Source organism: Triticum aestivum, chromosome 1B (genome assembly GCF_018294505.1).
Source record: "Triticum aestivum cultivar Chinese Spring chromosome 1B, IWGSC CS RefSeq v2.1, whole genome shotgun sequence".
Classification (NCBI taxonomy): domain Eukaryota; kingdom Viridiplantae; phylum Streptophyta; class Magnoliopsida; order Poales; family Poaceae; genus Triticum; species Triticum aestivum.
In genome coordinates, this window is record NC_057795.1 from 533,927,435 (window position 1) to 533,942,731 (window position 15,297).

At 43.7% G+C, this 15,297-nt stretch overlaps 1 protein-coding gene and 1 non-coding gene across 2 annotated transcripts; both read right to left on the reverse strand.

Moving 5' to 3' along the window:
• Window positions 1–12,076: 12,076 nt before the first annotated feature.
• On the reverse strand, window positions 12,077–12,147 carry TRNAG-GCC (transfer RNA glycine (anticodon GCC)). Its single transcript has one exon. It is a non-coding gene; the product is annotated as a tRNA-Gly (tRNA).
• Window positions 12,148–12,243: 96 nt separating this feature from the next.
• On the reverse strand, window positions 12,244–13,106 carry LOC123094021 (UPF0098 protein CPn_0877/CP_0992/CPj0877/CpB0906). Its single transcript, XM_044516102.1, has 2 exons — window positions 12,567–13,106; window positions 12,244–12,479 (listed from the first exon to the last, which is right to left on the reverse strand). Exons 1-2 carry the CDS (start codon window positions 13,089–13,091, stop codon window positions 12,405–12,407), a joined length of 600 nt encoding a protein of 199 aa, XP_044372037.1. The 5' UTR covers window positions 13,092–13,106; the 3' UTR covers window positions 12,244–12,404.
• Window positions 13,107–15,297: the final 2,191 nt, after the last annotated feature.

Consider the following 15,297-nt stretch of genomic DNA (forward strand, 5'->3'; position numbering starts at 1 on the left):
TAATCCCAATGACTTCTTCTTTTCCTTGGCCGAAGCCTTTGCGTGCTGGAAGTTGCGCTTGAAGAGAGCATCATCACGACACCAGAGTAATGATGAGGGATTGGCATTCTCAGGCTGAGGTCCTCAGACCATGCAGGGATAGAAACCTTGTGCAATAGCTTCAGCTCTGTTCTTGGGTTGAAGGCCTCGATAGAGAATATCACCCCAAGGACACTTGATAGCATTCTTCTCTGCATATTCCTTGGTTACGAACTTGTACTTGAACCATTCTTCAGCCCAGTAGCGTCAAATCCATTGGATTCGTGTCTTGCGCTGATGATAATTCTCTTCAAGATCTATCTTGTAGAGCTCTGCTAGGTCATCAGGCAGATCTTTTGATGTACCCCCTCGACGCTATCTGCCACCCTTCCTTACTGATTTCTCTGCAGCCATGAACTTCAAACTGAATGGCTTCAATACGTTCAAAGGCTTCAGAGACTTACGCTTGCTGGTCAAGCAGGAGCTGGCTTCAAGAGAATTAATGTGATGCTGTAAGTATTCTGCAAACAAATGCAGACTATGAGAACCAAGGGATTCTCCCACGGACATGTACCTGTGACAGCATTAGAGATGCGAGGGAAGGGGAAGAGGTCATATGCATTCTCAGAAGGTTTTGAAGATAAATTAGTTTGAAGATATTGACCTCATGATGCGAAGACATTCACTTATATGTTGTGAGTTGGTTCCAGATTTGTACGAATCCATGAATAAGTACAAGTAAGGAATCAAACTGGATATGAAATTTAAGTGAATAGACTAGGCAGTATGAGATGCAGACAATATAGATCTAACATTGTGTAGGCAGAAACCACTTTTGGTAAATAGGATAAATCTTGAAGATCAAAAAGGTGGTAAAAATAGAGTTATAATTACCGCACGAAGAACTGCTAGATGAGATGAATAGGAGACCGAGCAGTTCAGTCCACCGTGCCCTAACTTGGCGACAGAGGACACCTACGGCGACGGCGGAGAGGACGATGTCCGCGGCTGGCGTGAGGACGGCGTCGGAGAAGTCGCGGCAGCTAAGCGCTTCGTCGTCGGTGTCGTCGAGAGCTAGCGGAGGCGCTAGGGTTTTGACAAGGTGGAGAGGTGGAAGAAGGATTTCTTTACCGCAGGGGACAAGTATTTATAAGTAGGTGTGCGGCATAGCGCAATTACGCTGGTGCCCCTGGCGGTTCACATCTGAGGGGCACATGGCAAGGATGCAACATACTCAGAGTTGTCCCACGTTCCCACGCCCGCCAGGCATGTCGGATGGTTGTTCCGGCTTCTCCGGATTTCAACAATAAAGATGAGTTATTTAAAACAGACTTAATGTTTTGTCTCTGTGCCTTCTGCTGACTAGGACGCAGAGAAGACATTCGACAGTTTCAGTAGAATGCATATGATTTGGACAGATAGAGTTTGAGATTGAAAGCATAGAGAGGTTAGGGTCCGATCACATTCACTTAGTTCAAAAGATTCAACTTGAAGACATAGCTATAAGTGAATGCTGTAGAAGACAGAACACTAGTATATATATATATATATATATATATATATATATATATATATATATATATATATATATATATATATATATCAGAAAGCAATCAAATCATCATAGTGAAGAAAATCATGAAGATAAATTGAAACTGAAGACAAACCAAATGCGAAGTCATTGCAAAAATAACGCCATGAGTGAAACACTTCAAACAGAGAAATTTGGTGGTGGCGTTACCCACCATATAGGAAGTATTAGACCCAGACACGGCGCACAATTATCGTGGCGCTCCGAAGTCAAATTCCATGTTAATGTATTCACACTTAGAGTGTAAGTCTTCATTGATTGAAGATATACATTACTTTGTGTGTTGCACATCTAAGTCATCAACATGCATAAGTGTTAGGATGTGTGCCTGATCACAGGACATTAGAGGATTCCAAGATATTTAGCTCACACCGTAACTTGCAAAACCTTTTCTCATCCAAGGGCTTTGTGAAGATATCTGCCAGTTGCTCTTCAGTGTTGACATGAATGATGTCGATATCTTTCTTCATGACATGATCTCTGAGAAAGTGATGACGAATTTCAATGTGCTTTGTCTTCGAGTGCTGGACTGGATTGTTGGCTATCTTGATGGCACTTTTGTTGTCGCAGAAGAGAGGTACTTGTTTTAGATTGATGCCATAGTCCTTGAGAGTTTGCTTCATCCAGAGAAGCTGAGCACAACAAGATCCAGCAGCAATGTATTCAGATTCAGTAGTTGAGAGTGATACACAGTTCTGCTTCTTTGAAGACCAACAGACAAGTGATCGACCCAAAAAGTGACATGTGCCTGATGTAGACTTGCGATCCACCTTGTCACCAGCATAATCAGCATCCGAGAACCCAACCAAATCAAATTTTGAGCCCTTGGGATACCATAATCCGAGTGTTGGGGTGTAAGCCAAATATCGAAGAATTCGCTTCATAGCTAAGTGATGCGATTCCTTTGGTGCCGCTTGGAATCGAGCACACATGCAAACACTAAGCATAATATCTGGCCTAGATGCACATAGTAAAGTAAAGAACCAATCATGGAGCAGTATACCTTTTGATCGAACTCTTTACCATTGTCGTCGGGACCAAGATGGTGTTTGGCTGGCATTGGCGTCGTGTAACCTTTGCATTCTTCCATTCCAAACTTCTTCAGACAATCTTTGAGGTATTTTTCTTGAGATATGAAGATGCCATTCCTTTGCTGACAAATTTGAAGACCAAGGAAGAACTTCAGCTCACCCATCATGGACATATGATATTGCTCTTGCATCATGTATCCAAACTCATTAGTATACTTCTGGTTGGTGCAGCCGAAGATTATGTCATCCACATATATTTGGTACACAAACAGTTCACCATCATATGTCTTCGTGAAAAGTGTGGGATTGAGGGATCCAGGTTTGAAGCCTTTGCTCTTTAGGAAGTCTTTGATCGTATCATACCATGCGCGAGGATCTTGTTTGAGGCCATACAGTGCTTTGTTTAGCTTGTACACCATATCAGGATGTTTTGGATCTTCAAAGCCAGGTGGTTGAGCGACATATACTTCTTCTTCAATCTTGCCATTGAGAAATGCACTCTTCACATCCATTTGATATAGCAAGATGTTATGATGGTTAGCGTAGGCTAGCAGTATACGAATAGCTTCAAGCCTAGCCACAGGAGCAAATGTTTCATTGAAGTCGATTCCTTCTACTTGAGTATATCCTTGAGCCACAAGACGTGCTTTGTTTCTGACGACTTGACCATGCTCATCTTGCTTGTTTCGATATATCCATTTTGTTCCAATAATGTTATGCTTGCAAGGGTCAGGTCGCTTGACAAGTTCCCAAACATTGTTCAGCTTGAACTGTTGAAGTTCTTCTTGCATAGCTTGAATCCATTCAGGTTCCATAAAGGCTTCAGCAACTTTCTTGGGTTCTGATATTGACACAAATGAAAAGTGCCCACAGAAGTTTGCTAACTGTGTTGCTCTTGAGCGAGTCAGTGGACCAGGTGCATTGATGCTGTCAATTATCTTCTCAATTTGTACTTCATTTGCAACACGAGGATGAACAGGACGAAGACTTTGCTCTTGCTGATCATTGTCATCATTGGGAGGATTATCTTCGGTCTGAGCATTGTCTTTAGGTTGGTTAGGTGCAGAAATGATAAGTTCCTCTTCAGGCTGTGCTTCAGAGGGCATGATTTCACCAGTTCCCATCAGCTTGATAGATTCGATTGGAGGAGCTTCATCAAGTGTACTTGGCAGGAGTTCTCTTTGTGAACCATTGGTTTCATCAAATCTCACATCCACAGTTTCGATGATCTTGTAGAGATAGAGGTTGAAGACTATGTAGGAGTGCGAGTCCTTTCCATAGCCAAGCATGAAGCCTTCGTGAGCCTTAGGTGCAAATTTTGACTTGTGATGGGGATCCTTGATCCAGCATCTAGCTCCAAATACTCTGAAGTAGCTTACATTTGGCTTCTTTCCAGTGAGGAGCTCATATGATGTTTTGTTCAGAAGCTTATGGATGTAAACACGGTTGATGATGTGACATGTTGTATCAATAGCTTCAAGCCAGAACTTTCTAGGTGTCTTGTACTCATCGAGCATTGTTCGAGCCATCTCAATGAGAGTTCTGTTCTTGCGCTCAATGATGCCATTTTGCTGAGGTGTGTATGGAGCAGAGAACTCATGAGTGATTCCCATTGTATCCAGATAAAGATCAAGACCGGTGTTCTTGAATTCAGTGCCATTGTCACTTCTGATATGCTTGATCTTCACGCCATAATTGTTCATTGCTCGATTGGCGAAGCGTCTGAAGACATCTTGCACTTCAGTTTGTAGAGAATTATATGCACCCATGTGTATCTTGAGTAGTCATCAACAATGACGAAGCCATAGAGACAAGCAGTTGTTGTGATGGTGGAGTAGTGAGTAGGTCCAAATAAGTCCATGTGTAACAACTCGAAGGGTTGAGATGTTGTCATGATTGTCTTCGAGGGGTGCTTTGCCCTAGTCATCTTTCCAGCTTCGCAGGCACCACGCAAATGATCCTTCTTGAACTTGACATCCTCGATGCCTATGACATGCTTCTTCTTGATGAGTGAGTGTAAGTTCCTCATGCCAGCATGCCCCAGCCTCCGATGCCAGAGCCAACATCCTGAAGCTTTTGCGAGAAGACATATGGCAAGCTGTGGACCTGCTGAGAAATCTACCATGTATAGATCATCTTTTCGATACCCTTCAAAGACTAGAGACTTGTCAGATTCCATTAGTACAAGGCAGTGATATTTTCCGAATAGCACAATCATGTTCAAGTCACAAAGCATTGAGACAGACATTAAGTTGGAACCAAGGGATTCAACAAGCATCACTTTATCCATGTGTTGATCCGTTGAGATTGCAACTCTACCTAGACCCAATACCTTGCTTTTACCAGTGTCAGCAAATGTGATGTGACTCTTGTCGGATGGACGTAAGGTTGAGTCCATGAGAAGACTTTGATCACCAGTCATATGATTTGTGCATTCACTGTCCATAATCCATTCTGAAGCTTTTGGTGACATGCCCTACAGTGCAGTTAGGAGGATAGGCTTCACAAAGAGTGTTGTGAAGCATAGGCATTTGACACATACAAGGATTGTCACAGCTTAGATCAAAGTTAGGACACATAGTATGACTGGTAAGCGATTCAGATGTGAAGTATATAGTAAGACATTTTATCATGCGTCCTTAATGTGTTTTAGGTCCCCAGCAATAGCATCGGACGCCATTGATTATAGGTTGGAGACCTTTCTCTGCAAAAGAAAGTTAATTCTTCTTCGCCACCCACATCTTTAGGGGTGGCTTAGAAGCAATGAGTCTAAGTGCAGCATCTGAGAATTTTGGCTTTGGAGCCCTAGCAAAGAGCCTTGCAGGAGATGAATGATACTCATATGAATAAGTAGAAAAGTTCTTAGTTCTATGAACATAGCGGTTTGAAGACACACACTCATATTCATGAGTCTGAGTATGATTTCCCTGCAAAACATTGACGTTAGGGTGACTCAGGTGAGTCATGTATCTGTATGAAGCCTTTGGGCCATATGAAGCCATACGTTTGGGGTGTGCCTTCTTCCTTGGTGGTGTCATGACGACATTCACGGGAAGATTCTCAATGTACTGCTTAGGTACCCAGATCTTCTTCATAGGTGGTCCATTCCTGCAGTTAGTACCAATATACCTGGCAAACACTTCACCATTCTGATTCTTGAACAGCTTATAGTTTGCATCAAAGGATTCATCAATGATAATAGGATTAGCACATGTAAAGCCAGATAAAGTGGATGGATCTACTGAAGGTTCCTTTGCAGCAACCCATGTGGTTTTGGGGTACTGCTCAGGCTTCCAGTACGAGCCATCAACATTCATTTTCCTCTCGAACCCAACACCCTCTTTCCTAGGGTTTCGGTTCAGAATGTGCTTTTTGAGGACATCGCAGAGTGTCTGATGTCCCTTCAAACTTTTGTACATCCCTGTTTCAAGCAATGTCTTCAACCTAGCATTTTCATCAGCAATAGTAGTGGTATCCTCCGCAGAGGGGTTAGTTGCCACTTCAGTAGTTGAAGACAATGAAACAGTAGCAGCAGTGGAACATTCAGCAACAGATGTAGCGTTATCACGCTCAATGCATTTTAGACATGGTGGTTCAAATCCATCCTGAGCGGGACTGGTCTGTTGAGCGCGAAGTGACTCATTCTCTTTTTGAAGATCTTCATGAGCCGCTCTCAATTTCTCAAACTCTTGTTTCCTTTGAAGATAATCATAGGAGAGCCTTTCATAAGTAGTTGAGAGCGTTTCATGACGACTTTCAAGTTCTTGGTACTTAGCATGAAGATTTTTTATGTCTTCAACTAAGGACTGTGAACGTGTCATTTCCGCGTCCAACAGGTCATTGCTTTTGTCTAACAGTTTTTGAATATGTTCCATAGCCTTTTCTTGTTCAGTTGCAATTTTAGCAAGTGTTTTGTAGCTAGGTTTGGATTCACAATCAGAGTCATCTTCACTTGATGTTTTAAAGTAAGCATCACGTGATTTTACCTTGGCACCACGTGCCATGAAGCAGTAGGTGGGAGTAGGATCGTCTTCGTCATCAGCTTCAGCGTTGGTGTGGAAGTCATTGTCTTCAGTGTTGAAGATGGACTTGGCAACATAGGCTGTGGCTAGAGCCAGACTTGCAACGCCAGGGTCGGACTCCTCTCCAGACTCCACCTCCGCCTCCTCAGAAGCAGACTCCTCCTCTAAATCCATTTCCTTGCCAACAAAAGCACGAGCCTTGCCAGATGAGCTCTTCTTATGAGATGAAGACCTTGATGAGGACTTGGAAGAAGACTTTGAAGATTGCTTCTTCTTTTTGTCATCAGAATCATATTCCTTGCTCTTCTTCTTTTTCTTCTCATTGTCCCACTGTGGACACTCAGAGATATAGTGTCCAGGTTTCTTGCACTTGTGACATGTTTTCTTCTTGTGGTCATGAGTGGAAGCTTCATCATTTCTTGAGCTGGATCGTGAAGACTTTCTGAAGCCCCTCTTCCTAGTGAACTTCTGGAACTTCTTCACAAGCATAGCAAGTTCCTTTCCAATGTCTTCAGGATCATCAGAACCGCAGTAAGATTCTTCTTCAGATGAGGAAACAACTTTTGCCTTCAAAGCGCGAGTTCGGCCATAGTTGGGACCATAGATATCTCTTTTCTCAGAAAGTTGGAACTCATGTGTGTTGAGCCTCTCAAGTATATCAGACGGATCGAGTGTCTTGAAGTCAGGGCATTCTTGAATCATGAGGGCAAGGGTGTCAAAGGAGCTGTCAAGTGATCTCAGTAGTGTCTTGACGATTTCATGCTTGGTAATCTCAGTTGCGCCGAGAGCTTGAAGCTCATTTGTGATGTCAGTGAGGCGATCGACGTGAGCTGGACATTTTCATTGTCGTTTCTCTTGAAGCGGTTGAAGAGGTTGCGAAAAACACTGATCCTTTGATCTCTCTGGGTTGAGACGCCTTCGTTGACCTTGGATAGCCAGTCCCAGACTAGTTTCGACATTTCCAGAGCACTCACACGGCCATACTGTCCTTTGGTCAGATGACCACAGACAATGTTCTTGGCATTAGAGTCCAGTTGAATGAACTTCTTGACATCAGCAGGGGTGACACCTTCACCAGTCTTGGGAACGCCGTTTTTGACGACATACCAAAGGTCGACATCAATGGCTTCAAGATGCATACGCATCTTATTCTTCCAGTAGGGATATTCAGTTCCATCGAACACGGGGCAAGCAACGGAGACTTTGATTATCCCTGCAGTCGACATAGCTGAAACTCCAGGTGGTTAAATCGAATCACACAGAACAAGGGAGTACCTTGCTCTGATACCAATTGAAAGTGCTAGTATCCACTAGAGGGGGGGGGGTGAATAGGCGATTTTTATGAAAGTCTTCAAAACTTGATAGTTTTGAAGACAAACAATCAAAATGACCTAATTGATATGCAGCGGAAGATAAACTACAATAAGCAAACCATAGTCAAGTATGCAATGATATGAAAGAACAGGACTAATGGCAGCTAAGTAGTAAGGATCAGGATGGAAGATAGTATGAAGCCAATCAACGATAGTAGTCAAGCAATGAAGTCAAACAGGTACGACAGATAGGCAATGACTTCACGAAGACAAACTCTAAGTAAAGGATGGGAAGGGATAGAACCAGTCACTTGTTGAAGACACGGAATTTGTTGGACCAGTTCCAGTTGCTGTGACAACGGTACGTCTGGTTGGAGCGGCTGAGTATTTAAACTCGAGGACACCCAGTCCCGGACACACAGTCCTCACCGTATTCTCCTTGAGCTAAGAACACACAGTCCTCGCCCAATCACTCTGGTAAGTCTTCAAGGTAGACTTCCAAACCTTCACAGACTTTGTCACCGGCAATCCACAATGACTCTTGGATGCTCAGAATGCGACACCTAACCGGCTGGAGGATACACAGTCCTCAAGTGTAATAAGTCTTCAGGTCACACAGACAGAAAGACTTCAGTGATGCCTAACACTCTTTGGCTCTGGGTGTTTGGGCTTGGTCCTCGCAAGGATTTCTCTCTCTCAAAGGCTTCGAGGTGGGTTGCTCTCAAACGACAAAAGCCGTGCACTAACTCTGAGCAGCCACCAATTTATGGTGTAGGGGTGGGGTATTTATAGCCACTGGGCAACCCGACCTGATATGTCCGAAATGACCCTGGGTCACTAAGGAACTGACACGTGTTCCAACAGTCAGATTTCAAACACACACGACAACTTTACTTGGACTACAAGCAAAGCTGACTTATCCAGCTCAGGATGAGATTTGCTCTCATTGTCTTCGCTCGAAGACATAGGATTTGGGTTGAGCATCACTTCAGTCATTCTGACTTAGTTCACTTGGACCCCACTTAACAGTACGGTGGTCCCTAGGACTCAACAAAGAAGAAAAGGAAACAGCGAAACAACACAGTCTTCGCGCTCCATAGTCTTCACTCAATGTCTTCTCATGTCATAGTCTTCATGAATATCTTCACATACCACCATTGTCTTCAATGTCTTCACACATTTTTAGGGGTCATCTCCGGTAGGTAAACCGAATCAATGAGGGATACTACCTGCGTTATCCTGCAATTCTCACAAACGCATTAGTCCCTCAACCAACTTTGTCGTCAATACTCCAAAACCAACTAGGGGTGGCACTAGATGCACTTACAGTACTATCTTGCAGATGGTATCTACCCTCCTCGGTGCATATTAGTCAAGAGCATCGGAGACTGAAAAGAGGCAGGAGCATCAATGTGAATTTGTAAGGGTATAAGAGGCAGCCCGAAAAGATATTGATTGATCATTCGGGTTTTGTAATCTAGGTTAATCATTGTTCATGGTCCTGCTCGTTTTTGGGACAAGCGATCCTTAAAAAATATCATGACATGCTGCGTTATTCTTCACAATATGATTTTCAATGATGAGAGGCATGAACTTGAAATTCTATTCTTTCGCGATAATATGGGTAACCATGTTAAACCAGCTAGAGACCCTAACCGCATTACAACATTTCTTCAGACCTACCGAAAAAATAAAAATGCAAACACCCACTTTCAGCTTTATGAAGATCTCATTGAGCATCATTGACAAAGGGCTGATTAATTTCATTGAATTCACGTGTGATTTGTATCCGGACAAGTTTCGTATTGAATTATTTAGTTTGCTTTCCTGATTTCAATAATTATTTGTAAGTTAAATGATGATTTGTATCCGGACAAGTTTCGTATTGAATTATTTAGTTTGCTTTCCTGATTTCAATAATTATTTGTAAGTTAAATGATTGTTTGTATTATAATATTGACATTTTATCTTATATTGTATTATGATTCTGAATATGTGGTATATCCTATTTGTGGCCCGTGGCCCGCCGCGGGCGCCGGCCGACCATGCCCGTAAAACGGCGGCCCCCGCGGTATGCACGACCGACACCCTCGGCGGCCCGCAAAACCGTTTTTCCGAACTGTAAATCGCACCCTCGGCGGCCCGCAAAACCGTTTTTCCGAACTGTAAATCGCAGAAGAACCCCTTCGGGTAAGTGAAAGAATCAAAAGTAAACCAAAGTAACTTGAGTGGCTGAAGAACCCTTTGGGTAAGTAGTGAAAGAATCAAAAGTAACAAAAGGAGTAACCAAAGTAACTTGAGTGGCTGAAGAACCCTTTGGGTAAGTAGTGAAAGAATCAAAACTAACAAAAGTAATCTGAGTCGCTGAAGAACTTTGGGTAAGTAGTGAAAGAATGACAACGACAACATACATATAATCATATTGACGGAATTGATCAACATGTAGAGAATCATATTGCTGAGGACGGAATTGATCAAAATCAATCACCCCCCATACATGATTAGTGAAATAATCAAAAGTAACAAAAGTAATCCGAGTCGCTGAAGAACTTTGGGTAAGTAGTGAAAGAATGACAACGACAACATACATAGAATCATATTGATGGAATTGATCAACATGTATAGAATCATATTGCTGAGGACGGAATTTATCAAAATCAATCGCCCCCCATACATGATATGACAAGAGTCTCACTGAGCACTAGATGCACTTACAGTACTATCTTGCAGATGGTATCTACCCTCCTCGGTGCATATTAGTCAAGAGCATCGGAGACTGAAAAGAGGCAGGAGCATCAATGTGAATTTGTAAGGGTATAAGAGGCAGCCCGAAAAGATATTGATTGATCATTCGGGTTTTGTAATCTAGGTTAATCATTGTTCATGGTCCTGCTCGTTTTTGGGACAAGCGATCCTTAAAAAATATCATGACATGCTGCGTTATTCTTCACAATATGATTTTCAATGATGAGAGGCATGAACTTGAAATTCTATTCTTTCGCGATAATATGGGTAACCATGTTAAACCAGCTAGAGACCCTAACCGCATTACAACATTTCTTCAGACCTACCGAAAAAATAAAAATGCAAACACCCACTTTCAGCTTTATGAAGATCTCATTGAGCATCATTGACAAAGGGCTGATTAATTTCATTGAATTCACGTGTGATTTGTATCCGGACAAGTTTCGTATTGAATTATTTAGTTTGCTTTCCTGATTTCAATAATTATTTGTAAGTTAAATGATGATTTGTATCCGGACAAGTTTCGTATTGAATTATTTAGTTTGCTTTCCTGATTTCAATAATTATTTGTAAGTTAAATGATTGTTTGTATTATAATATTGACATTTTATCTTATATTGTATTATGATTCTGAATATGTGGTATATCCTATTTGTGGCCCGTGGCCCGCCGCGGGCGCCGGCCGACCATGCCCGTAAAACGGCGGCCCCCGCGGTATGCACGACCGACACCCTCGGCGGCCCGCAAAACCGTTTTTCCGAACTGTAAATCGCACCCTCGGCGGCCCGCAAAACCGTTTTTCCGAACTGTAAATCGCAGAAGAACCCCTTCGGGTAAGTGAAAGAATCAAAAGTAAACCAAAGTAACTTGAGTGGCTGAAGAACCCTTTGGGTAAGTAGTGAAAGAATCAAAAGTAACAAAAGGAGTAACCAAAGTAACTTGAGTGGCTGAAGAACCCTTTGGGTAAGTAGTGAAAGAATCAAAACTAACAAAAGTAATCTGAGTCGCTGAAGAACTTTGGGTAAGTAGTGAAAGAATGACAACGACAACATACATATAATCATATTGACGGAATTGATCAACATGTAGAGAATCATATTGCTGAGGACGGAATTGATCAAAATCAATCACCCCCCATACATGATTAGTGAAATAATCAAAAGTAACAAAAGTAATCTGAGTCGCTGAAGAACTTTGGGTAAGTAGTGAAAGAATGACAACGACAACATACATAGAATCATATTGATGGAATTGATCAACATGTATAGAATCATATTGCTGAGGACGGAATTTATCAAAATCAATCGCCCCCCATACATGATATGACAAGAGTCTCACTGAGCAGAAAAAAAGATTTGCACCAGCCGGGAATCGAACCCGGGTCTGTACCGTGGCAGGGTACTATTCTACCACTAGACCACTGGTGCTTCATGTCACAGATGGTATTTTCCAGTTTCCATTCCTTCTTACCGCAGTCAGAATGGATTGCAATCACAAAGATCTGTCATGCGACAGTACCCGGCTGATAAGAAGTTACTTCATTTATTGGATCAAAATTACAAAGGCTGCTCGTTGCCATGCGTATACAGGCACGCTACAGAACAGACCACACACGATTGGCAAGGAGAAGTAACAAGAAGGTCAGACACACACAGAGCCGAGTGTCAAAATCCACAAGAACTCCTTAGAAGACGGCCGTGATCTCGGCCTCCCCGAGCACGTGCCCCTCGATGGCCTCCATGACCTTGTCCACAGTCACCTGCAAAACCCAGCACCACGAATCAGTGCTCACTCACACGTTAAAAAGTTCAGAGCAGAGTTATTACTACGATGGAAGTTTGCTTGCCTTGTTGCCGAGGCTGAGCACGTCGTCGAGCGCGTAGAGCCGGAACTGGATGCGGTGACCGTGGGAGTCCGGGACGGGGCCGCGCCACCCGGGCTGCTTCCAGTCGTTGACCCCCTCCTGGACGCCGCCTGCGCCGCTGCCGGCGTTGGCGTTGCCCCCGGCGCCGGAGAAGCCCTCGGGCAGCCCCTTCTCCTCGGGCGAGATGTTGGCCACCACCCAGTGCGTCCACGGCACCCGCTCGTCCGCGTCGATGTCCTGCACCACCACCGCCAGCGACCGCGTGCCGTCGGGCACCCCGTACCACTCCAGCGGCGGCGAGATGTCCTTCTTCGCGCCCTGCCCCTCCAGTGTGTACTGCCGCGGCAGCCGCCCCTCGTGCGCCGACACCGGGGGGCACACCAGCCTCAGGCCCTCCTGCGCCATCTCGCCCGCCGGCCGCTCTTCCTGCCTCTCTCTGCTGCTGCTGATGCTCGTGCGATGAGTTCGCTGGATTGTTCTGGTTGCTGTGAGGCTGTGAGTGACCATGTGCTTGCCGTGGTCGGGTTTATAAACGGAAGGGTGGCACGCGGCGGGGGGATTCCGCGGGACGCGTGGCCGGCGGTGCCGGGGTACGTGTAGGTGTAGTCGGCTGGAGGCGTGGCGTGGGTTCATGGAGGGTCGGCGTCGGCGGGGACCCGCGATGAGAAGAAAATCTGGGAGACTGCAGATTTGCGATAGTTTTTTTTTTGAAACGAGGATCAGATTTGCGATCGTTAATCAGTCCTACTCGCTTCCTGCTTTGGCCAGGTGTCCCGTGCCGTGCCTGTCTCCTTTGGGCACGAGGAAGGCGATGAAAGATTTGTTTTTGCTTACTAGTAGTAGTACTTTCCTTTTTCTTTTTGATTGAAACTGTCATTTCTTTTTCTTCTGCGAGAGATGAGTCTGCTATTCGTGGATTAAGAGGGTGTTGGAATGGATGTGTTTTTACTCGTGAATTAACTAAGATTCGTCCCTATTTCTTTTCCTTAGCTGTAATGACCTGTCTGGACCAAGATAAGGACGGGAAAGAGTGGAAAAAAAAAGATTCATCAGCTATGGAATCTGACAGGTATCGGTATTGAACAGAGGGGGCTGTTCACAAAGCATCCCATGGAGGTGCTTCCCCAGCTGCTGTTCCTACTCCTTTGGCTGGTGCCAAATCAGGATTGAGAATCATACAAGTGTCCATCCAAATGGCATCACATTAGGAAAACCAGTATAGCCCTCAAATGTGCATATGCAGTTCAAATTTGACGAAATGTTCTATATAGCTCACAATGTTGCGTGGTTGTCAACATAAATGAAAGGAAATGAATGAGCTATTGAATTGCAGGGCAGGTGGACCAACAGAGTCATGTTTACTTTAATCATGAACAATGGTCTCATATAGGCTTAGCATTTTCATTGGAAACTAGAGTCTTTGCACACAATTTCTTTCAAACAGTTTGCATTTGTTCTTCCTTCATGCTTTCTATTTGGAAATCTTGCTAGTTTCAGTTTGTATCTCTTTGTGATAGTATTGGGCGAGAGTCTCCCCTAATTTGTGAAGGCTCTGTCAGCCATTATATGATTCGTTGTCGACATAACTCTCTGAAATACAATGTATTGGTCATCAAATGCAAAATAAAAATAATGGAGTCCCCTTTTGAAAGAAATAAAAATTGATACCACTAGCCTTGAGGTATTCCCTAATTTCTTCAGACGGTACAACAATGAGCACATATTGTCATAAGTCACAACAGCTACAGAAACTACCTACTAGGCAACAATGCCAAACTGTGTAGACGCTGCAGCACTGGCAAAAAGTATTAGGTGGTGCAAGCATATGCATTCATAGCATAAATGCATAACCAACCATCACTGTACGTGCTAATGTTGACACAAAAAATTGCTATCAATTATTACGCTGCTATATATGGCCCCACGTCTACAAATCAGGAGATATTTTGATTCTTTGGAAAATAAGCATCACACGTTACTCTTTTCTCCAAATACATAATTTGTGATTCCACATTGGCAGCTTGTATTCCCTGGAGATAAGCTTGTGACATATGACTGCACCACTACAGCTATATCAGCTTACAAGTGTCCTCTGAAGCCCTGGAACTTCGCCATAGATCAAACGCCTTTTGCACTTTGAGGGCCTATGGCATCCCTCGTTTTGTTCTTTCAGAAACCATGTGGGGCGACCGGAATCTGAATACAACCACCGGATTCGTTGTCCGGTAACAGGACGCAACTCAAACAGATCTTGGCAAATTTGCGGCATTTTACGCTGGTTGCCACCGATTTGACACCCACCCACAATTATGATTGCAGACCCTTGATTCTGTTCCAAGTCCTTCCAGCTTATTATGATAAAATTCCCAGGAATAACTCTCTTGTCTCTTGGTTAGCTTGCCCAACCTGTTGAGACAACCTCGAAGGGATGGCTACCTGCAGGCTTTCTGGATCCTTGTTGAGACAACCCCAGTTTTGATTTCTCAGCTCGCATTTCATATCAATAAAACTCGCTATGATTTGTTGCCTGGAGACTCTTCCCTGGTCAGTGCTCCCAGCAAAGTTTACATGGTCGAAAGAAGAAGAAAATGGTTTGTTGAGGCCAACCAGGAACACACAAATTTTGCTTTGCGGGAACTCGTATCGACATCACAATGACATGGCACCATCCCCACCAATGCAAATGCTCAGAGTGCTCAGTAAATCAGATTAA